The 25,994-nt window shown below is 35.3% G+C and overlaps 1 protein-coding gene across 7 annotated transcripts in view; it reads right to left on the minus strand.

Moving 5' to 3' along the window:
* Window positions 1–25,994, minus strand: part of acap3a (ArfGAP with coiled-coil, ankyrin repeat and PH domains 3a) — a 125,787-nt gene that overhangs the window by 9,451 nt on the left and 90,342 nt on the right. For 4 of the 7 annotated variants that reach the window (XR_005634040.1, XM_039755743.1, XM_039755742.1 and 1 more), the window contains exons 12-23: window positions 22,998–23,049; window positions 21,318–21,418; window positions 20,835–20,946; window positions 19,338–19,546; window positions 16,353–16,422; window positions 16,160–16,254; window positions 15,483–15,694; window positions 11,188–11,286; window positions 10,614–10,715; window positions 8,522–8,742; window positions 5,420–5,529; window positions 3,708–3,818 (exon numbers count right to left, since the gene is read on the minus strand). Coding sequence is in view for 6 of the 7 variants with exons in the window: in XM_039755743.1 (XP_039611677.1) it covers window positions 3,708–3,818; window positions 5,420–5,529; window positions 8,522–8,742; window positions 10,614–10,715; window positions 11,188–11,286; window positions 15,483–15,694; window positions 16,160–16,254; window positions 16,353–16,422; window positions 19,338–19,546; window positions 20,835–20,946; window positions 21,318–21,418; window positions 22,998–23,049 (1,494 nt within the window). In the remaining variant the exon portion in view is untranslated. The remainder of the gene's footprint in view (window positions 1–3,707; window positions 3,819–5,419; window positions 5,530–8,521; window positions 8,743–10,613; window positions 10,716–11,187; window positions 11,287–15,482; window positions 15,695–16,159; window positions 16,255–16,352; window positions 16,423–19,337; window positions 19,547–20,834; window positions 20,947–21,317; window positions 21,419–22,997; window positions 23,050–25,994) is intronic. The other 3 variants (XM_039755745.1, XM_039755747.1, XM_039755744.1) reach the window with 2 other exon arrangements.

Raw genomic sequence — 25,994 nt, forward strand, 5'->3', positions numbered from 1 at the left:
TGACCTTAATTACTAAAATGTTCACCGTGGATAGTCCTAATTAACTCTTACTTATCAGGTTTATTCTAATACTCTATCTTCCCTAAACATTTAGCTTAAAATAGTAAGATTTGGCACCTCTGATAATTGTCCATTGTGTTCTGTCCCTGCAGAAAACGAAGAACAGCGTGTAGCAAATTCATGTAATAATGTGTTTTTCTATTTGTAGCCTGGAAAACTGAGACAATATTTTCAGACAATAAAATATTTCCTTTGTAATAATAAAAATCACTTTAGATATATTTCATATTCAAAATGACCATGGACCTCATTCTTCTACTTAGGTTTACTTTCTGCATTAAAGGTTTTATTTGGACTTTCTATATCATCTCATATTCTGCCACATTTTCCCAATTTCACACATTTTGCTTAGTTTACTTAATATAACTTTTCTTATAAGCCTTCTAGGTAATAGCTAAAATTAAATATATACATTACACCAGTTTTATGTCATTAAAATATATTTTATTGTGCAGTAGTTAATGCTGGATGTAGAGAATTCAATTTAATACACTTTTTATTTTAAAATATTTATAACATAAATACACTGATCAACCACAAATACCACTGATTCCCTCTTTATACCTGTCAAGGGATGGTGTATATTAGGCACCAAGGGAGCAGAAAGTTCTTGAAGATTATGTGTTGGAAGCAGGAAAAATGGGCAAGTGTGAGGATCTGAGCAACTTTATCAAGGGCCAAATTGTGATTCATTTGTGCCTAAGGATCATTGATGAACATAGGGAGCAAAGGCTAGCCCATCTGGTCAAATCCCACAGAAGAACTAATGTAACACAAATTTCTGAAAAATGGAATACTGGCCATAAGGGAAAGGTGTCAGAACAAACAGTGCATCACATATTGCTGTATATGGGGCTACGTAGCCGCAGACTGGTCAGAGTGCCTATGCAGATCTTGTATACCGCCAAAAGCACTCACAATAGGAATGGGTATATGAGAACTGGACCATGGAGCAATGGAAAAAGGTGACCTGGTCTGATAAATCATGTTTTCTTTTAGATCATATGGATGGCCAGGTGTGTTTGTGTCATTTACCCAAGCAAATTTGGCAGCAGGATGTACTGCAAACTGCCAGAGGCAGTTACACACCACATAAACCCCTTCATGAAAATGATATTCCCTCATGACAGTGGTCCGTTTCAGGAGGATAATACACTCTCCCACACCACAAAATTTGTTCTGGAATGATTTCAGGAACATTACAAATATTTTAAGATGTTGACTTGGCTTCCAAATTCCCCAGATCTCAATCCAATTGAGCATCTGTGGGATAGATGGGGAAAAACAAGTCTGATCCATGGAGGACCCACCTCACAACCTACAGGATTTAAAGGATCTGCTGCAGACCCCTGTGACCCTGTAGTTAGGATATAGCAGGTTGGATAATGGATGGATGGATGTTAATGTCTTTTTGCCAGATACCACAGGACACCTTCAGAGAGTCCATGCCTCAATGGGTCAGAGCTGTTTTGGCAGCATGAGAGGTACCTACACAATATTAGGCGGGTGATTTTAATGTTGTGACTAATCTATGTATAATCAGTGTATATTACCACAAGATAAGTGTGCTGTCTAGGTATTTTGAATATTTGCCTGTCTTTTCATCAAGAAAACAAATTTTGTTATCTATTAAAAAAAAGTCTATGCTTTACATTTAAAAAAAATTTGAACAGCTATGAAAAAAAAAATCTTCTAGCATTGTTATTCCATGGAAGACCCAAAGAGTGTCTGATTTAAAAAGAACATGTTGTAGAGCTGAGCGTAAATGGAGGAAAACTAAACTAACTATCCATTATGAAATATTGAAGGTTAAAATAACAGAATACAATAACACAGTCCGTCTTGAGAGGCGCTGCTATTTCTCTAAGATTATAAGTAACAATGCTAGTAATCCCAGAGTCTTATTTTCTACGATTGATCGTCTGTTAAACCCAGGTAACACAAAGGAATGCCTCCAAAATACTTCCAGTGAAACCTGTGAGAACATTGCTGTATTTTTCAATCAAAAAATTAATGATATTAGAAATAACATAGTACATCTCTTCAACACTGCGGATCCACCTAAGCCCCAGTACTCCGTTATAAACAAATTAAATTCTTTCACCAGGATAGATTTACATAAAATAATCTCTCAACTGAAACCCTCCACCTGTGTCCTTGACCCAATACCAACCTGGTTTTTCAAGGAAATATCAGGCGTGCTAATTGATAATATTCTTGACATAGTAAATTCGTCATTAAATACGGGGGTCTTCCCAGACTGTCTTAAGACTGCTTTAGTTAAAGCCCTACTCAAGAAAAATAATCTTGACCCCTCTGCTTTTGAAATTTTACACCCATCTCTAACCTGTCCTTCTTAAGTAAAATTCTAGAGAAGGCAGTCATTATGCAGTTAAATGACCACCTCAATAAACATGCTATTCTTGATAAATTTCAGTCAGGTTTTAGAACAAATCACAGCACAGAAACTGCACTCGTTAAAGTAGTAAATGACTTGCGGGTAAATGCAGACAAAGGCCATTTATCTGTTCTCATCCTCCTCGATCTGAGTGCCACATTTGGCACCATTGATCACAATATTCTTAGAAATCGCCTTAGTCAATGGGTGGACCTCTCTGGCAGTGTCTTAAATTGGTATGAATCCTACCTGACAGGGAGAAAATTCTTTGTTAGTTGTGGTAATCAAATCTCAAAGACACATGATATATGGTGTTCCACAAGGCTCTATCCTGGGTCTGCTGCTCTTCTCAATCTATATGCTTCCATTAGGTCAGATTATCTCAGGTTACAACGTGAGCTACCACAGCTATGCTGATGACACACAGCTGTACTTATCAATAGCACCTGATGACCCAGACTCTCTCGATTCACTAACACAATGTCTGACTGGTATTTCTGAATGGATGAATATTAATTTTCTCAAGCTAAATAAAGAGAAAACTGAAATTTTAATGATTGGCAATAATGGATTCAATGAGGTTATCAGAAATAAACTTTACGATTAAACGTTAAGAAGTAAAAAACATAGGCGTAGCTGTTGACTGTAACCTGAATTTCAAATCACATATTCATCAGACCACTAGGACAGCATTTTTTCACTTGCGCCACCACCACCTACTCAAAGCATCATGATGCTCCAACATTGATGGGACTAAAAGCCAGAAGTCTACGTGACCATCATCATCAAGTCCTTCCGTAAGAACCCTAAATCCAAAGAGGGCTGTTTCATTTATGTTAGGTAGACTGCCCAGAGGGGACTGGGCAGTCTCATGGTCTGGAATCCCTGCAGATTTTATTTTTTTCTCCAGCCGCTTGGAGTTCCTGGCCATCGGACCTTACTCTTATTCTATGTTAATGTTGACTTATTTTATTTTCTTACTGTGTCTTTTATTTTTCTATTCTTCATTATGTAAAGCACTTTGAGCTACATTTTTTGTATGAAAATGTGCTATATAAATAAATGTTGTTGTTGTTGAAGTACAAGCCCATGCTATTTTTTATTTGGCAAAACTGTTTATAATTTTTTAAAGCAATCACATCAGATTATTTTACATAACAAGCATTTGTGTTACACACTATAGATGAAATTCCTTTCACAGTTCACCATTATAGAATCCAACTGCCTTCTACCAGTGAAGGGTACTTACAGTGTTACAATGTCTGCATTGGCAGCTTCCACAGCAATGCTAAGAGGATCTTGTCCATCCTCATCAACATCATGCTGATTGGCTCCTCTTTTCAAAAACAGACAGACTTGGCTACAAGTGAAATGAAAGCAAATAAGCAAACCTTAGTACAATATAAGCTTTACTCATCTACAATTATCATTATAATAGTAACAGTTGTTTCTCAACATGTTACACAATAATAGGCACAACACACCAAAGCTCAATTAATGCATTTAGAATGAAGAAAACAAGATAAAAATGACCATGTTTAAATATAGTAAACATGTATGAGTATTAAGGAAGTTCAAGTAGAGACAAAACACTATAGATAGATAGATAGATAGATAGATAGATAGATAGATAGATAGATAGATAGATAGATAGATAGATAGATAGATAGATAGATAGATAGATACTTTATTTGTTCTGAGGGGGAAATTAAAAATAACATGCACTCCAAAAAATAAATATATTGAAAACAAACAACACCTTCACAATCACACATAGAACATCTGGCTTGGATTATGAAGGGCTGGTACTGTGAATACAGGATTTTAGGTGGCGGAACCATGAGGTCAGACCTGCTCCGATTGTGCCACAGGTTTATATTTATGTAATATTTGGATAGAGCAGGGTCCACGAAAGGAACAGGCCTCAATAAGTCTTTGACTTCTCCTTTGAAGTCACTAGCATTAAGAATGACTCATCAAAAAGACATTGATATAGAGTGAATCATTTCTGTTGCTGAACCAGCCAGGATGATGTAACTTACTTTCCTGGGCTATCACATGGACAAATTCAGTCACTAATTGAATGCCTAGAGCACACATTTAGTTTTAATAATACTGTGCTCCCTTTTTCATCGCTGCACATTTACAAAAATCTCCAGTCCTCCTCTTGCTTCTTCCACTTAGTCAGATGAAACCCATCCAGTATTAAATATTGTCTGAAATATGAGGTGTAAGCCAGTTCTCTGCAGTAATCAAATATCACAGTACCTGAACTTGCTGTAACTCCCTATGAAATATAACAGTTCAAATAACTTATATGAAAGCAACTGAACATTTCTCATTATTTGAAGTCAGCCCAGGTCTGAATGGTGAATACATGGTGAATCTTCGGAGAATTCTTATAATTATATAGTGCTGCAAAAGCTCTATCAGATTTGGGAAGCTTGTTCCACAGGTGTGAAGTAAAAAGCTAAACACGGGATTGCCTCAGGATGCATAGGACAGCCAAAGGGATGGAGAATTATGAAATAAGGACACATATGTATGTATAAGGAGTGAACTGGCAGTACAGACAGATGAAGTGACAAATTTGCAGTGATACAAAAGAAAGGAAGAAGTATCTTACAATAAAAGCTTAATTTTACCGGCAGCCCATACAGCAATAGCAAGATAAGGGATGAAAAGTGGTTTTGCATATTTTCATAAGAAGATATTCAGGAAAGTGTTAGACTTTATTGTATTTGAAGCTACTTATAGTAAAAATGAAGGAAAAAAAGAAATCAATGTTTATATTTTTTTTTGTGCAAGGATTTTAATCATATTAATGATTCATATTCGAAAATGTTGTCCTGTACTCTCATGTCATTTATTAGGCAGGTCACGTATTATGACACTTTCAATGGAAATGTCTCTATATTATTCTTAAGACTGAAAGATACCAAATGCAAATGAATGTCTTACCCAGTGTGCCCCAAATATGTTGCATGGTGAAGTGGTCCTCGGCCCCTAAGGTCTCTTTGGTTAACATCAGCTCCATTCTGAAGCAGAAACTCACAGGCTATCAAAGAACCCTGGGAGAAGAGAAGAAAAAGGAAAGAAAATGTGAAGAATGTGATAGATTTGGATACTAAAACCTCAGATATTTTTGTCTTTAAAAATCCAAAATGTTCTTAAGAGTCTCTAGTTAAAAAGTAAAATCCCACATAAGGAAGGCATTAGAAGTGACTTCTCATGGCCACAAAATAATTCATTCTGGTCTTTATTTAATAGAGTTAATTCTTCCTTAAAACCACATTAAGTGACATACATTCACTTACTTCATAAGAAGTAAAAAAATCAATAAGATGTACTATAACACTGCAATTACTCTTAAAGAATGTCCAAAATACTGGCAACTGATTTAACAAAAGAAAATGACACCACAGCTAAGGGGATTCAGAAAGTACGTATTAAGAGAAACCACTTTCAGTAAGAAATTAAAACTAGGGAGAATATTTATGCATTTTTTGACACTTTTCATTAAAAAGGAAAAGGAATTTCAGTTAACTTAAACACTGAACAAAGCTAAATGTTAACAAAAATGATAATAACTTACAAAAAGCAAAAAACAAGCTTTCAGTGAGAAATAAAGTCAGTGTGGCATGGCAGTGAGTTTGTTCCAAGTCTGGTCATGGGTTGTGTGGAGTTTGCTTTTCTTCCACATCCCAAATGTAGGTTTTAGGTTGACTAACAACTGTAAACTGGCCTGGTATGAGTCAGTTGTTTTCTGCGTTTAATTTCATTCTTCTGGGCTAGGCTACAGCACACTACAAATCTAAGCAGATTAACAGGATGGAGAATGGAAAGGAGTAAAGCAACGTTTCTCAACCTTTAACTATTTGTGACCCGAGTTTTCATAACAGTTTTAATCGCGCCCCCCCTCACGTTTTTTGAAACCCTAATAAAATTTATTTATATATTTTTTGCTGCTGATACACCGCTACAAGTTTTATTATACCTACTTAACTTTTATCGACATTTATCTAACTCTATATTTATTTTTCTAGTATCAGAATGTAGTTTAAGTTAATTTGTTTTGGTTTCAATAGATGTATTTTTCATATTTTAGATTCTTGTTTTCATTTTTTCACATCTTCGCTCCCCATTTTTTGTTACTTCGCACCCCCCTCCAGAGTACAGAAAGATTCAATAGAGAAGTAAAATAAAAACTAAATATATTGGGAAGTTGAATAAAAACATCTGTATCCTATGTCCATACATCTATTTACTAATTAAGGCACAGCAAAATCCAACTGAAAAGCTTGTTACTCAATTTGATGTAATTTAGATAGAAAGAACTGGGGGAAATGTGGCTTTTTTACAGAAGTTCTTTCACTAAATACATAAATAGGTAGGTAAGTAAATAAATAAATAAGCATTTATACACACACACACACACACATTTCGATCTGAACACAGACCACAATGACTATAAAGGAAAAAAATTAAAAAGAAAGAAAAGTTATGACTTGACTGTTTGTATAAAGGCGTCCCCTGAAAGTCTTAAGTGTTAGTGTGTCAGAGAGAGGATGCGCAGCATTGTTCATAATGATAGTCAGTTTTGTTTTAATTCTTTCCTTTGCTACTACCTTCAGGAGGTACAGAGTGCATCCTATAACTAAGCTTGCCCTTTTAATTAGGTTGTTGATTTGGTAGCCCTCTTTTGAAGTGATGTTACCAGCCCGGCACACTATAGTGTAGAAAAATTGCACTGGCCATCACAGAGTTATGGAAGATGTGAAGGATGTCACTTAATCACATTAAAAGGATACAGTCTCCTAAGGAAAAGAGCCATCTCTGCCCTTTCTAATATAGTTCATCTGTGTTCCAAGGCCAGTCCAACCCGTCGTTACTGTGGACCCCCTCTACGTCCACTACTTGAATACTGACCAGACATCAAGGCTGTTTGGTGTGGTAAAAGTCAATAACCAGTTCTTTGGTTTTGCTGATGTTAAGATGCAGGCAATTTAAAGATTAATTTAAAGATGGGGTTGTGGGTACTACACAATAGTAGGAGTAATAGTGGTATTGGTAGTAAGAGTGAGAGAATTAGGAGAAGTAGTAGGAGTTGTAGCAGACTCATCACTATCAACTTCCAGACAGTCTTCAGAAGCCTTTAAAAAGGCTAACAGAATGTTAGGTTATAGAGAACAATGTTATGAGTTAATGCTCAAGCTTTATAACTCACTGGTGAGGACCATCTGGAGCACTGTGTACAGTTTTGGCCTCCTTGCTACAAAAAAGACATACTGTAGCAGTGCTAGAAAAAGTCCTGATAAGAACAGTTACACTGATTCAGAAACTACATTGGATCCATCCATCCATTATCCATCCCACTATATCCTAACTACAGGGTCACGGGGGTCTGCTGGAGCCAATCCCAGCCAACACAGGGCACAAGGTAGGAAACAAACCCTGGGCAGAGTGCCAGCCCACCGCAGACTAAATGGGATGAGTTATGAAAAAGAATAAAAGAGCTCACAGCCTTATCAGTTTAAGCAAAAGGAGATTAAGAGGTGACATGACTAAAGTGTTTTAAATTATTAAAGAAATTAGTACAGTGAATCGAGACTCTTACTTTAACCTGAGATCAACAAGAACATTGGGGCACAGATGAAAACTTGTTGAGTGTGAATTTCACACAAACACTGAGAAGTTTTTCTCCACACAAGAGAACCATAGGCACATGGAACAAATTAACAAGTATTGTGGTAGACTGTAGGACTTTAGGATCCTTCAAAACTGTGCTGTTATAATGGAAGAATTACATTACACAGAGCTTGATAGGCTGAATGGCCTGTTCAACATGCAACGTCACTATCTGACATTATGATAAATAACCAGTTTTTGTCACTCATGCACTTGCAGTTTACCAGGCAGACACTTCATTTTTGCTACAAAAAGCATCCTGCTGAATTTTCAGGGTCAATGGACCCTGTTTGATGGTCCTATTAGATCACCTGCTCTAATAAAATACTTTCTCGGAATCTCTTTCTCTACTTTTTTTAATAAAAATACACCTACCCCAATTACAGCTTGTATTAGTGGAGTTTTGTTTTCATCTTCATCATTAACCCAATTGATATCCGCTCCATGAGCCAGGGCCTCTGCCATGACTGGTAAATTATGTGCCAGGGCTGCTTTGTAGATGAGTAGTCCAGGATGAAGTTCTCTAACATCCTCAGGGTCTGAAGTTTCTGGTTCAATCTCAGCTTCCCCACTGGATTCTTCTGAAACTTCACATTCTGTGATTATGAAACAAGCAAAATAGATTCATGTCAAAGGGAGTATCTTAATGGTTGAGGACAGGCAAATGCAAATTAAGGCATAGTTGCCTGTAAAATGCAAACTTGTGTTTTTGGTCATTAGGAGCCCTGAAACTTAACAAACTGTAAATACACATCCTTATACTACATCTAACAAGATTACTAGCTGCACAACAATAAGTAGAAATTATATCTGTACTAATTTCAGAACTGCAACAACATACCAAGTGCATGATTTGTGCCATAGCCTACTATTCTATTATATGTTCCAGATTGTACTATGCACTGATAGAAAACAATTCTGCATTAATTTAGTGTACACTTAATATATTGCAATATACTGCAAACATTCAAAGAATACACTTACATACATCACATTTTTGATTTCTCCGTAATATTACCAACATGATCAGTGCAGCTAAGAATTGTATGTACAGAAATCTGTTATTGAACGGAATAGTGTATTTAATTGGCAAAAATTATCTATCGGAGTTTGCTATAAGATACCTGAAGGACTCTTGAGATGGTGAGAAATAAGTTTCTCTGGTCTGATGCGACCAAGATAGAACTTTTTGGCCTTAATTCTAAGCGGTATGTGTTGTGACAACCAGGCACTGCTCCTCACTTGTCCAAAACAGTCCCCATAGTGAAGCATGGCGGTGGCAGCATCATGCTGTGGTGGTGTTTTTCAGCTGCAGGGACAGGACGACTGGTTGCAATCGAGGGAAAGATGAATGCGACCAAGTACAGGGATATCCTGAACAAAAACCTTCTCCAGAGTGCTAAGGACCTCAGACTGGGCCGAAGGTTTACCTTCCAACAAGACAATGACCCTAAGCACACAGCTAAAATAACGAAGGAGTGGCTTCACAACAACTCTGTGACTGTTCTTGAATGGCCCAGCCAGAGCCCTGACTTAAACCCAATTGAGCATCTCTGGAGAGACCTAAAAATGGCTGTCCATCAATGTTTACCATCCAACCTGACAGAACTGGAGAGGATCTGCAATGAGGAATGGCAGAGGATCCCCAAATCCAGGTGTGAAAAACTTGTTGCATCTTTCCCAAGAAGACTCATGGCTGTATTAGCTCAAAAGGGTGCTTCTACTAAATACTGAGCAAAGGGTCTGAATACTTAGGACCATGTGATATTTCAGTTTTTCTTTTTTAATAAATCTGCAACAATTTCAAAAATTCTTCTTTTTGTCTGTCAATATGGGGTGCTGTGTGTACATTAATGAGGAAAAAAATAAATTTAAATGATTTTAGCAAATGGCTGTAATCTAACAAAGAGTGAAAAATTGAAGGGGGTCTGAATACTTTCCGTACCCACTGTATACTTTGTATAGAGTATATATATTTTTTAAATCCAACTAATTGATCCCTTCAGTTGGCTTGCCTGATGTCATGATAAATCCAGTGCCATATCCTACTCATTTGTTTGTAATCTCACACCTACCAAACTGGATAAGACTTTTAGGAATACATAAGAATAAAAAAATTGCATAGTATCCCCTACTACTATGTGGGTCAACTAACAAATGGTCATATAGTGTAACATGATCCAGAACAGTCACAGTGTAGGTAAGCCTAACTGCTTGAATTGCGGGGTGCAGGATAAACAGTTTAACTATTTTGGCGAGGTTCTGCTTTAAAGATGATAAGATAGATAGATAGATAGATAGATAGATAGATAGATAGATAGAGTAAAAGGCTATATTACACATAGACAGTTCTAAAAAAAAGAAAAAAATGATAAATTCTTTGGATGACTACTAAGAAATGTACAACCAATTTGTAAAATGCAGCATAGACATATGGTGTGACAAATGGTTTGCGAGCTGCACCCACCTTCCTCAGTTACACTGTCAACAACAGAGCCAAACAATGGGATATCTGTGCTGCCATCCGTGCTCCCTCCAAGTCCACTGTCACTGCTCAAACCTGCAGGGCCAAAAAGTGACAAAAAGAGTCATTTTAACCTAGCCCTTCTGCAGAAGACAAAATTGTCTCATTAATTATACGCTTCACAAAGAATACAGCTCATCATTACTGAATGATTAACATTTACTGTAGTTGTGTCTCTTTAGACTTTCAGAGCATAAATCCGATCGGTACAGGTAAGACTAAAAAAGAAAAAAATTGTTCCAACAATTCAAAAAAAGAAAGAACACTAGTTTTACAGGTACCTAGCTCTTATAAAGTACCTACAAAATGAAGGCTGTTTTTTGTAAGAGCACTTAAATCCCAACATGAGACTTTCTTAATTGCCCTCTTTGGCCGTGAAAAGAACACAGGGGAGACCCCAGGGTATAGATGAACTGTTTTATTTAATAAAAAAAGTTGGTAATTATCTTATCCCCATGTTTCATATCACAGAACCGGATATAGAAAATAGTGAAAAAGCACTATTTATAAAACTTACTGCGGGGCCCAGAGCCAGTGTCAAAATAAGAAAACAGGCTGTCAAGCTCATCTGGACAAAACAAGGAATCTCTGCGGAACTTCCTCTCTAGAACAGCTGCTGCAGAGTGCACAAACAAGACATTTAAACTTGTTAAATTGAAGTTAAAATAAGAGTTTAAAGACAATGGCTAGAATAAAAAAAAAATACTGCATTTTTCAATATAAAAATTGTTCAGTTATATCTTATTACATATATATTACAGTTATATATATATTACATTTGGCACCACAACAAAATGTTTTTCAAAGCTAAAAGCATTGGCAACTTACAAGATTAATGTAGTTAATTCAACAGGAGTCTGGTAGTGCTTGACGTTAACCTCTGACTTGGAACTTTACAGCTTTCTTTTAGTAGCACCAAACTAGTTAATAAAACTGATAAGCTAAAGGAGCATTCCTATAACCTGTTCTTGTTCTTGGCTGTGGGGATGGTGATGTCAACACACCACTTGTAATCAATGCACAATGATTCTTGTAACATTTTCTTTGCACTGAACAAACCTGCATATTGGTAATTAATGTTACAGGTTCCTATTGCCATGTGCAGTTTCAGACCTCCAAAAATGAATACCATGCTTAATAAGCTAAAGAAATTATACACTTGTCCAGGATGTTTCAATCACTGTGGAAGTCACTGCTCCACTTTTAACATTCCCACACCATACACAACAGAAAAACTAGAAAGTTGTCTGGAATGTTTACTAATGGGGTTGCCCTTATTCTCCTTAGATGCCCAAAATACCTCAACTAGCTTCTGACAACTAAGAGAAGCAGATGCTATATTCTAAATTCCTCCAAGACTGTCAAGCTTATCACTACGAAGGAGAATGATGATGACAGCTTGTAAATTAAATCTAGGCTTGCACTTCACTACTGTATGCTACAATACCTATAATACTGATGCTGCTGCATAAGACCCCAAGACAGTTAAAATACTTCACTTTGCAATACTTCACTTTGCGCAGCTACTTCCCCATCATCTGCAGAGTGTAACCTACTATCATAGTGTAATAATACTGTATATCAAATTATAATATCATATCATATTCTGGGAGAGAAGCTAAAAATAAATTTTAAAACATCTCATTGTCTTTCCATCTATGGCTGCAAACTAATTAGTTCAGTCCATGCAATAGAGCAGAATATTTTACCATTATAAATTTAGAGATGTAATCATTTAATTCTCAAAAATGAATACTGAAGATTGTAGGCACCCACTGGAGAATTCTGTGTGTCTGGCGGGTTCAGGAGTTATTCAAAGTTCATCACCTGATAATACTTTTTGCTAAGATGAATGTTACTTTAGTCTTCCTGAGAACCACCAGCCAGATATTCTGCCTACCCATCTTGAAATGTGTAATTGGTTGCCAAAGCTCCATGAGGTGATCTAAAAATTATTTTACAAGGAATTCAGAAAAAACATTGTAAACCTTGGCCTTTATTTTAAGTTTCATCAAAGCTGTCATCTTTTTAGCTCCCTCACTATTTCACAGCCAGGTCATTTTAACACTTTAGCTTTCTTCTTTAACTTGATAGCCTTTCTAACTGTATGTCTCCATCAATAAGTCCAGGGTTTTGTTGTTTATCGCTAGCACACAAAACCAGTAAGAATTCATTATTTAGATTTAAAACAGGCTTCCAATCATTTCCCTTCATTTGTCTAGCTGTAATACCATGACTTAGTAGGTGGACCCCTTTCAAGCACTGCAACCAATTTTCCCAGAGAAGGTCAAATTACTCTAAATAATTTCAAACTTAATATGTGCAAAGAGTTGTCAAGCTTTTCCTTTCTCCAACCAAAGTCTTTAATGACGTGACTCTCTCATTCATTACCAATGTTGGCTACATTCCACATCCAGGGGTGTCTGAGCATCCCTATACTCATCTTGTGCTACTGCAAAGGAGCAACTTTACAACAGAGGAGCAGTGGCCCAAATTGTAATGTCTGCTTTTAAATCTGAATCTGTGAACAGAGAAAATTCTAAATACTGTATATCAAGCCAGTGCCTAACTTCTGCAGCAGCTCTTCCTCCTACTCGTACATTCAATATACTTTACATGCCCAAAGAGATAGTTTACACTAATGTTGGATTAATATTAAAATTTCGACTTTGGTACTGATACCAAAACAAAACAACATTGAAGCAAGTAACCTTTTGTTTCACAAAATAAAATAAAAATAAACATTTTCCCTTAAAACAATTATTTATAAAATTGAACACCAACTGTAGTAATAGAACAGTTGTGCATTTTAATTTTTTTTAAAATATATTTAGTTTCTGAAATATTTCAATACAGGCCCCCTGCTCGCTTCGCTTGCCAACCCCCGTGCCTGTGCTACACGCTAGCCTCTTTGCGGTTCTGTCGCTCGCGTATGGGGATGCAGATGTACGATTTACTTACTATTTTACATTACAGCGAGTAATTAACCATATTAAAAAATAGTAAAACCTAATAATTTGAAAGTAAATTATGTTTCATGTTGCATTAGAGTTTTTTGTTGTGTAATACGATTTTGTTCTTTTTGGCTTTGACATTAACATGCAAAAACTTTTTAAACTTACACTTTTACTGTGAAACTTTAGTAAAAACTATTTTTTTTAATTAAATTTTCATCAATATCGCATTGAATTTTGATTCTGTATTTGGACTTTCATTGTAACAATGCAACATATAACTGCACGTGATTGACTCTCGTTTCTTTTTCTCTATTAAATAAAACAACTTTTTTGAATGTTTGGCTCCGAGATTTGTAAATTATCTTTGCAAAAGCTATTCTAACGGGAAACTGTTAACATTTTCATACGAATGGCATATCAAGATCTCCTTTGTTGTCTAATGTTATCCCCTGAAGATGTACTACATTACCTTTCTTGGATACATCCTTCTTTGTACAGTAATTCATACGGAGGAAGACCGGATGGTGTTAACGGTTGTAGATATTCTTTGGGAATTTGTAAGTTGATGTTTTCCTCTTCCGCACAATCACCACCAACTGTTTTAGCGTAGTCTATTGATACACATTTAACCAATTTGCCATGTAACCGATCCACATTTTTGGCGTTAATTCGTTTGACTTCATTGTTTCTCGGTGCTAGGATTGCCCGTGTTGATAACCCTTCGTGATGAAATTCTTCAATAAGATTTGGACATAACACGTCATCTTTAATTGGGAACTTAAAGTGAGGAAAATGTTAAAATTTAAAAGAGCTGAGAGAGCAAGAACTGTGTCTGACAAAATCATTCACACAAATGAAAGGTGAAGTTTGAGAGGAGAGCGTGACATGAAAACATCTCATGGCCAAAGTCTCGACTCGCGTGACTTGAAAAAAAATTCCAAAAAGTCTTGTCTCATCACAGGATTTTTTTATATAATTGAGAGATATGAGTATTTCAAAGAAATAAGCAAAATAAAGTGGGAACTTATTAATTAAACTTAAACCTGGAACCAAGCACATTACAAAATGTATTTTTAATATTAATTTCTGAGTGTCGCAATAACCTCTAAGATTACTTTTGTGCCAGCTTTAGATTTTCAGACAGGAAAACTAAAATGTCAATGTTGTTCTCTAACAGACTGGATGTTTTAAAGCAGTGAAATGTGTATTAATTAAAACAATGCATAGATTACACTGGGGACTAATGCTGTTTACTATTGCATCACACTCTACAGAACTAGTTTGTGCTTGTGTCTTTTCACCAAACAATATCTGGGAAACAGTTCTTTGTGAGCATGCTTCCACCACACCAAACCTATGATACAAGGCTGATATATGGACAGGATATTTACAGGATGACCATAATTTCAACTTCTGCAGTAGTTTTGGGTTACCTGTGGTAGCACTAATAGGTAATTCATACAAACTCCTGTCTAATTGTATGCCAGTCAGTTCCACATCATGTTAGGCATAAAAAAACCACACTTTCTTGTTTTTAAATGGAAAATAAGAATTCTATATTCAACTTGGATTACTCAAGGTACAACATAAAGGGAGTTTTTTTTTTAATTAGTAGCAGATATTTATATATAACACAGTAGTTTTCTACATATTTAGTGATAACAATTATTACATTTACTAGTTAAAAGTGATTTCAGTCTTAGGTCTGTAAAAATTAGAACGTGTTCTTCTGATTAGTAAGACAAAAGACTGGTTCATCTTCCCCTTACTTCTAATAGACCAACTCCTTACAGCCAGAAAGCATAACACTCAGAAATGTTTAGGATATGCTAACAGGAAAAAACACATTTCCTACCAGAGGAAATACTGGCAGGCAGCACATTCCCAGGGTCCTGTCGATACTTCCGCCGCATAGATGTTGCTTTGGTTGAACTGTTGTTTCTGTGACATTTCTTCACCCTCCAATGATTGGTCTTATCACTGTCAGTTAAAACCTCACCAGTTGCCATCTTTTTTAGAAATTTCTTCTCCACATATTTGGCCTTGATCCACTCTTCCTTCTCTTTTCTAACACACAACATGATTTCCAAAAAGGAAATAGAAAATGTTTTTTTTTTTTTTAACTCCAGGGGAAAATTTACAAAATGTTATGAATTTACAATTTAAAAAAAATATTGCAATAATATTATTCAAAGTGAATAACAAAACTAATATAGCACTTCTGTACAGATGAATGTAATTTTAAATAATGAAATGATAGTTGTTCTTTGTTAGTATTAATATAAAATTACCACACTTATCAAGTTATACAGAAATTTGGTCAAAGCATAGCCAGGCTATTTCAAAAAGAAAACAAAGGTAGAAAATCTAACAGCAAAGAAAAGAGAGAATGCTGTTAGTTGGATCCCTCTGTTCACAAACAGAGGCATGGAGGTGCCATGAAAACCTACCCGATATTTTCTTGTAAATAACATAACATACTGGATAATTTCATACTGGTAAGATAATGTAACAAGCAAAAAATAAGTCTACCTTGAACTTGAAGCCGCTGGCTTCTTCAGGCCAAGCTCCTCACACCCTGCTTCATAAATGTGATTTACAGTGATATTTCCTAATTCACACATAAGCTGCAAAGTTAGGGAAAAAGGTGTAACATGAGCATTTCAAGGCATCCATAACATTAGAAAACATTTCAACACGTGAAATAATGAAATAAACATTTTACCTTTAGCAACTCTGGCTCCCAGGAGTCTAGAGTAAGTGACCGCACCTTGGAACAGTGAACACCCAGACTTCTAAAATGACATTAAATAAATACTTGTCTTTCACTTATGAAAATGATATACAGTACTGCATTTCTATTTTGCTTTTCATTTTATGCACTGAACAAACAGATTTCCACGTAGGGTTTGAATTTCAGGACAGGATTGCAGGAATCATGTCTATTGTTTAAAAATTCTACAATGGTTTGACTTAATAAAGTGTGAAAGTCCCATTGCTCTTTTAAGACAAAGGGTTTTTGTTATTGCCACTTTTATCACATTATCAAAATAAAACACATTCAATAAAAAACATGATTCAGACATTCTGTGACAGTGTGATGATGTAGCAAATAACCTATGAAATGCAATTGTTTTTTGGGTTATCTACAATTGTCACAAAATGAGTTGGTCTTTATGTTCATTTAAAAATATCATTTATTAAGGTTGAATTTCAAAACTTCCACATTCACCAGACATTCTTGTGGTTCATTTTATAATGATTTGAAGTATGAACCAAACTACTCTAAGGATAAATTCACATGTATGCTTTTTTGTATGTGTTAATGCATGAATATTTCCACATGTTTTGTGGATTGATGGAAATATTATCATTTACTTTGATGTGTTCTTATCTGTAATGTAAGGAAATCAGTCAATGTAAGCATCAAAACACTTTACAAAAGCTACAACAATTAAAATGTATTTTGGCTAAATAATTTGATTTATGTCAGAAACAGAGGATAGGATGGATCTAAACCAATGACTTTATGGTGCTCAGCTCACCTCAACTGCTGCTAGTATACAGTTGTGCTTGAAAGTTTGTGAACCCTTTAGAATTTTCTTTATTTCTGCATAAATATGACCTAAAACATCATCAGATTTTCACTCAAGTCCTAAAAGTAGATAAAGAGAAACCAGTTAAACAAATGAGACACAAATATTATACTTGGTCACTTATTTATTGAGGAAAATGATTGAATATTACATATTTGTGAGTGGCAAATGTATGTGAATGTCTAGGATTAGCAGTTAGTTTGAAGGTAAAATTAGAGTCAGGTGTTTTTAATCAATGGGATGACAATCAGGTGTGAGTGGGCACCCTGTGTTATTTAAAGAATAGGATCGATCAAAGTCTGCTCTTCACAACACATGTTTGTGGAAGTGTATCATGGCACGAACAAAGGAGATTTCTGAGGACCTCAGAAAAATAGTTGTTGATGCTCATCAGGCTGGAAAAGGTTACAAAACCATCTCTAAAGAGTTCGCACTCCACCAATTCACAGTCAGACAGATTGTGTACAAATGGAGGAAATTCAAGACCATTGTTACCCTCCCCAGGAGTGGTCGACCAACAAAGATCACTCCAAGAGCAAGGCGTGTAATAGTTGGCGAGGTCACAAAGGACTCCAGGGTAACTTCTAAGCAACTGAAGGCCTCTCTCACATTGGCTAATGTTCATGTTCATGAGTCCACCATCAGGAGAAAACTGAACAACAATGGTGTGCATGGCAGGGTTGCAAGGAGAAAGCCACTGCTCTCCAAAAAAAAACATTGCTGCTCGTCTGCAGTTTGCTAAAGATCACGTGGACAAAACAGAAGGCTATTGGAAGAATGTTTTGTGGACGGATGAGACCAAAATAGAACTTTTTGGTTTAAATGAAAAAGCGTTATGTTTGGCGAAAGGAAATCAATGCATCCAAAAGAACCTCATCACATCTGTGAAACATGGTGGTGGTAGTATCATGGTTTGGGCCTGTTTTGCTGCATCTGGGCCAGGACGGCTTGCCTTCATTGATGGAACAATGAATTCTGAATTATATCAGAGAATTCTAAAGGTAAATGTCAGGACATCTGTCCATGAACTGAATCTCAAGAGAAGGTGGGTCATGCAGCAAGACAGCAACCCTAAGCACACAAGTCGTTATACCAAAGAATGGTTAAAGAAGAATAAAGTTAATGTTTTGGAATGGCCAAGTCAAAGTCCTGACCTTAATCCAATCGAAATGTTGTGGAAGGACCTGAAGTGAGCAGTTAATGTGAGGAAACCCACCAACATCCCAGAGTTGAAGCTGTTCTGTATGGAGGAATGGGCTAAAATTCCTCCAAGCTGGTGTGCAGGAATGATCAAAAGTTACCGGAAATGTTTAGTTGCAGTTATTGCTGTAAAGAGGGGGTCACACCAGATACTGAAAGCAAAGGTTCACATACTTTTGCCACTCACAAATATGTAATATTCGATCATTTTCCTTGATAAATAAATGACCAAGTATAATATTTTTGTCTCATTTGTTTAACTGGTTTCTCTTTACCTACTTTTAGGACTTGAGTGAAAATCTGATGATGTTTTAGGTCATATTTATGCAGAAATAAAAAAAATTCTAAAAGGTTCACAAACTTTCAAGCACAACTGTAGCCCACAAACTTATATTCCATATTCCTTTTGCTATTATATAGATTTCTCATATGACTACTGCTTTCGCTATTACTATAGATGAATAGATTATAGATTTACAATATTTATTTAATTAAAAGAGCAAATCATGCACTTGATGACACTAGAGTAAATTAAGGGTAAGTGAATTTCAGACTGAAGGTAGGAAGAATCTCTTTATACAAAGCACTGTAGGAATCTAGAACTACCAAATCATGTAGTTGAAACAGAAAATTTGACACCTTTAAGAAGTATATGGATGAGTTATTGGGACATCTAAGCAGTCAGGTAAGAGCTTCATGGACCAAATGGTGTTCCCTTGTTTGTTAAATTTCTTATGTTCTTTATTTTAAAATATTATTTAGATATTTTAAAATAACCAGTGTATCATTTTAATATATTTTTAAATATATATTAATTTTACGGACCTTTAAATGTGTTTTATCAATCTGTAAATGTAAATTGGGCATGACATGCCAGGTGACATAAGCTGACAAAATGTTGGAGACAGTTTTACCTGTGAATGCCTGAGCATTCAATGCACAGCAGAATGCCCAAGTTAATGCTTGCCCAGCGGGGGTCTGCCTGGCCACAATCACAGCACACTTGATTTCCTGGAATAGCCTGTACACGCTGAAGGATGGTGTCCCCCTTGATACTGCGATCTTTGGGCTCTGTGGCTGAGTCGATGCTGCTAGTTGAGGGAGAGGCAGTCCTATCAAGTTTCTGCAGGAGTAAAACATCATCATGCTAAGAACTGACACAGTCACTTTAGCAGAGACCCAGAAGAATTTTCACTTTGTCTGCATGCTGTAATAAAACTTGCTTTTGTATCTGTAACTAATTACATGATTTCTGCATGACACTAAAACAATTCTCAGAACATAACAAATAGAATGGGCTGAGCTGAACAGATAATACATGGTCACTAAAACTTGTTACTTCCATAATTATAGGCAATGTGCTTATTATGAGCCTAGCTTTAGCGAATTATTTATGGAGAAGCACTCTAAGACATTACAAGAAAAACAAATTCTTCTCCTTTGTAACAACTAACTAGGCCCACCCAAGTTGTTTAAAGAGCCTCTTAGAAACAAATGAGATGTTTTTTCTACACCAATATGGGCTCATGTGTGAAATGTGCACTGTAGACAACTGTGATAGGCTCAAGGCCACTTCGTCCTTGTAAAAAAAAAAAGGCAAGGGAATAAAAAATACTAAATATACTGACGTACGTCGACTTATTTCAAATTGTTTGTTTGCCCACATATATCTACTTCATATATCTTCTTTATATACTGTATCTGTCATGCATATGTATGTTCTTATTTTGTAAGAGCCAATCTTAGAAAGTTAAAGTTTTGAGTTAAACACATGTTAATGTTTGCTTAATCTGAATATAAATTTCTTTCATAGTCATAACCTATGGTATAGTCCTTTCTCCCTATAAGTTAGTAAGAAATAGAATCTTCTTACTATACCTGAGAAACAGTGTGATAATAAGCTTAGTTGTGGTAAGAACAAGTTCCAGTAAAGAGGAACTTGAAAGACCCATTTTCAAGTTAGAAATGGGATAAGCATGCAGTTTTCTGACCGTTTAGAAATGGTTCTGAAACGTTTTGAAATGGTAATGATTTGAGATATAACAAGATTAAGCCCAGAACTGAACTTTTCTTAACATTAATTTTTTCTTTTTTTTGCTATTTTAATTTTCTTTTTTGTGTGAACTGTTTTACTTTGAAACTTAACTAAACTTTTAAAAACGAAGATATTTTGTCTGTGGAATTATTTCTAAGCGTCAGGCTTTTGTTGAATCCCATTTTTTGAGTTGAAGCTGCAGAACTTTGGTAATTTTGGGAAAACACAGCTACACTTATTTTGTCCTCTTTCTTATCGTTACTGGAATTATATTTAGAAATAAATGAAAAGCATTATTTCCACACCACTACCTTAGTTGTCACACCAAAATAATTGACAGGAATAACTTCTTGCAGCTTCTTATGGTTTTACTCACTTCAATATAATAATTGTCTGGACTTTCTCTATAGGCAGATGCTATACTGGCTTGCACAGCATGGATCCAGGCTTGACGAAGCTTTTCTGATTCTGCCTGCAGCATGCAACTCCTGTTGAACAAATAATAAAAACGCTCAGGGAATATTCACTTAGTACAACACATTAGTACTGTTAATGGAAAATACTTATTTTTCTTTACTTTTAATTGACTTGCTTTTTAAGATTCAGAACTCCTGTTACGTTTTCACTTAACCAACAGCCAAACAATAATAAGGTACAAAGTAAACCCACATATTACCATTTTTTGAAGCATCCTATATTTTGCAATTTCATAATGTTCAAAAAGCAACATTAAAATGCAAAATTTATAACCTATCTCTACTAGATTCATTTGAAGGGTGCATTTAATTGAATACATGCAGTGAGGCAGATGGTGATAATGAAGGTTTCAGATGAATTTACAATTCTTGGAACTACTTACTTTGTTGGTGACACAACTTCAAAGCAGAATCTTCTTTCAATGTCTTCACAGGGTTTGACAGAACACAGCCTGAGATCTTCAACCACAACGGTCAGAACATCCTGTCATGTAAATATTAAGTCTTATAATTAGCTAGTAAGACATTTGTGTAACAAATGTTAATATTAACCAATCAGGAAAGATTTTTTCATTGTTCAATTATTTTAAAAACTGATAAACGAGGCTACTAACTAAAAATGAACAGTAAGTAAATATCTTTGGGGTTGAGTAATTCCACAAGCCATTAACATAATGTGCTTGGGCTGTTTCATCAAATGTCACTATATAATTTTAAAGTGTGATAAAAAAAGTCTTATTTAAAATCAAAAATTAACATTAGAAACATTTTTTGTTTTTTGTTGCACTAATTCTGCAATTACATTGCTCAACACATGATATGCAATACTGTGGCATCCTACAGATCTGTTTTTATATCATTTCCAGTAGCAGCCTATTCATATTTTTGAATAATTAGCTTTTATTGTTATTAGTGGATGAACAGCCTTCAGCTTTTTAAACACAGCCCTCCATAATCTATTTTGGCACATTTTTCTACGCTGCTAATCCTTTTTTTTTGCATCCATGGTTCTAGTAATAACATTATTTTACAATAATTCTCCATTGCCCTGAAAGTCATTTTTATAATCAGAGAGTCCTTATTTACTTATGTTTTATGTTCATATTATTACACATTCATCAGAACAAGGAACAGACAATGGAGAATAACTCATATTTCTGATTCTTCATTTGTTATCTTAACAAATCTATCTTTAAAAGAACTTTAAAGCTCCTTTTCAATGCTATCAAGTCAATTTTTGGAAAATATCAATAAAATACATACACAGCACATACATTACAGATGTGCACATAGCATTTGAATATATAGTTGTTTTTAATACGAATACTTAAGCCTACTTTGGGTAATATTGTAATTATTTTTGTAATACTGCACACATTATCAAGTCATAAGGGGATTTTATATATTAGTACAATAGAAAATTAGCAAGCAAGTCTCAGGGATTGAAGCTGTATCACTTACTATTTTAATAATACAAAAGAAAAAAGTATTTTTTAAAAGCATCTTTGACAAATGGACCAAGCACCTTGAAGATTTTAATGATATATACTTGTTAATAAAGATAAGTTCTCTAGTCACATTTGAGAATAAAAAAGGAGAATTACTTGATTATGTTTACATGTGATATTCTGCATTATTCTAAAAAGCATACTGCAGACACATTATTTGTTCAACTTTAAAAATATAACATATGGCAAATCTTTATTACCTAATGAAACTTCTGTGTGAATTGAGTATTGTACTATAATGTCAAAATAAATTAATAAAATAATAAAGTATGAACAAAATCATGCATAATGTTGTAATGTTTCTAAAATAATTATTTTTACCTTTGGGCACTATGGTTATGAACCTGACACTTCCTCATCTGTACTTCCTATCCAAGTGGGTATGCTTGGTGTACTGTCCAAATACTACACTCTAAAATTGTTGCCTTTTGCCATTGCCATCAATTCTGCTAACCACAGTCTTTTCTCTAAATTGTAAAACAGCAAATAAACTTTTATTTGTACAAAGACTGCTTTTGAAAAAGTACTGCTATTTGTATTCATGCAATGCTTTACCTTCAGCTTTTTCTGATAGACTAGTTGGCTGTTTTGTATAGAGAACCACCTCCTGCCAAGAAAAATAAAAGGAACTGTCAGTTAGTGATTTTATTTTAAAGCATTAATAATATGCACTACGTTTGAAATCTAAATCAATATTACTTCAAATATTTGGCAATGCACACATCACTCAAACAGTATGTTTTGTACTTTCAAAATACCACAGAACAATAATCAGTCAGTGGACAACAGTGGAAATAAAGAAGTGTATCTGCTAACTTGTGGATGCCATACAGGTGAAATGTTTCTGTAGATGTAAGCATAGTGCTATGTGTTGCTACACTATTTATATTTATATGTATCTCTGTTAAAATTTAATGGGATTCTGACAAAGAATAATTTTCACTATTTTTTTTCTAAATAGTGATACTTGAATTTTCAACTGTTTAAAAAACAAAAGATGTGGCCAAGAAATATCTGAAAGGAACCATACAGTTGTGCTTGAAAGTTTGTTAGCCCTTTAGAATTTTCTATATTTTTACATAAATATGACCTAGAACATCATCAGGTGTGAGTGGGCACCCTGTGTTATTTAAAGAACAGGGATCTATTAAAGTCTGCTGTTCACAACACTTTTGTGGAAGAGTATCATGGCATGAACAAAGGAGATTTCTGAGGACTTCAGAAAAAGAGTTGTTGATGCTCATCAGGCTGGAAAAGGTTACAAAACCATCTCTAAAGAGTTTGGACTCCACCAATCCACAGTCAGACAGATTGTGTACAAATGGAGGAAACTTAAGACCATTGTTACCCTACCCAGGAGTGGTTGACCAACAAAAATCACTCCAAGAGCAAGGCGTGTAATAGTCGGCAAGGTCACAAAGGACCCCAGGGTAACTTCTAAGTAACAGAAGGCCTCTCTCACATTGGCTAATGTTCATGTTCATGACTCCACCATCAGGAGAACACTGAACAACAATGGTGCGCATGGCAGGGTTGCAAGGAGAAAGCCACTGCTCTCCAAAAAAAATCATTGCTGCTCATCTGCAGTTTGCTAAAGATCACATAGAAAAACCAGAAGGGTACTGGAAGAATATTTTGTGGATGGATGAGACCAAAATAGAACTTTTTGGTTTAAATGAAAAGCGTTATGTGTGGAGAAAGGAAAACACTGAATTCCAGCATAAGAACCGTATCTCATCGGTGAAACGTGATGGTAGTATCATGGTTTGGGCCTGTTTTGCTGCATCTGGGCCAGGACGGCTTGCCTTCATTGATGGAACAATGAATTCTGAATTATATCAGGAAAAGGAAAATGTCAGGACATCTGTCCATGAACTGAATCTGAAGAGAAGGTGGGTCATGATGCAGCAAGATAACGACCCTAAGCACACAAGTCGTTCTACCAAAGAATGGTTAAAGAAAAATAAAGTTAATGTTTTGGAATGGCCAAATCGAAGTCCTGACCTTAATCCAATCGAAATGTTGTGGAAGCACCTTAAGCAAGCAGTTAATGTGAGGAAACCCACCAACATGCCAGAGTTGAAGCTGTTCTGTATGGATGAGAATTTCAGCAAGACCTATTGGAAATTAGAGGTCACCAGCTGTGTCTTGTGATGTACTGATAACATACATAACTTATGGAATGGCAGGAAGAAAAATTTCAAATAAACATAGTACCGGATCAAATGTTTAGGAAAACCATCACATACAATAATGAAAAGTACATTTATGAAGAACCAGTTATTGCAACACATCTTCCTTCTTTTCTTTGCTATGCTAAACTAATTTTTTGCTTTGTGCCCTCCTTCACCACAACCTATCGCCTATGGGGGAGGAGCAAATGCTTTAGGTTCCCCAGAAATTTTGATCTCCGGTTTTTGTCAAGTATCAATGTTTGAGATTCACTGATACCGAGAACATTGATATCTTGATGATGGGTGCATGTCTGTCTGTCTGTCTGTCTGTCTCTGTGTGTATGTAAAACAGCTGGACGTAAAAATACCAAACTCAAAAGTCTGTTATGAGATGACCATGTGTTGATTAGTTTTTCAGCCAAATCGTGCAACAGAAAGAGGCACTCTAGAGGAACCTTCAAATACCATAATTCTGCAATTAATTTTGACTTTTTCTTGTCAACCGCTATCGTAATGATCTATTTTATGATCAGAAAGATCAGCATCAGAGTGGTAAATAATTGCTGAAATGTTATAAAATTGTTCGGATAACTTGGTTCCTAGGGTGCAATTTTTAACATTTTTACACAAACTAAATTCTTAGTTTGTGCTTGACATGGTGCCATCGGTTAAGTTATAAGAAACACTCCAAAATTTCCAACTGTTTATCTTTAACATATAATGACTGCCATGGAAAAACCAATACAGATTATTTCAATTTGTGTTTTCTTGCCTATTTCAGATCTTTTCACTTGACGCCATCATAAGCAACTGTAATTTTCAGTCATCAGTGAATATTGAAAGAAACTTTACTTACATTAAACTAATTAACATTAAGATATTTATTTATAGTAAGCTGTTGACATTAAAGTATTTTAAAAGTCCAAGCACATGCAAAAAACTGTCTTCATTGAAATGCACATGGTAATGCATTTGTCTGCTTTTACCCAAGGCAAAACCTTGTACAGAAATTCTGAAGTAATCTTGCAATTATAAACAGTATTATTTCGTTAGTATTATTTTACAGTGATGTTTATGGGAAGATTAATGATCTGTTTTAGACGTATCTTCCCAGATACTGTTGTCTGAAAGACAAAAGCTGACATTTGACTGTAATACAACCTTGCACACATTTCACACACAAGTTTGTACATCTGTTTTTGCACATCACTGCCACAGTCAGACATTTTTTGTAATTTTTAATTATTAGAATGTATTGTATAACAGTTTTTTTTTAACCCCACTGCTCTGCTTTTTGATCAACAGGGGTACTTATTGCACTACTCCAGCACTCTGAAAGTATCATTTTACTTCTAATCCTGTTCCGATTCCATCTTGA

The sequence above is a fragment of the Polypterus senegalus genome, chromosome 6 (assembly GCF_016835505.1).
Source record: "Polypterus senegalus isolate Bchr_013 chromosome 6, ASM1683550v1, whole genome shotgun sequence".
Classification (NCBI taxonomy): Eukaryota; Metazoa; Chordata; class Cladistia; order Polypteriformes; family Polypteridae; genus Polypterus; species Polypterus senegalus.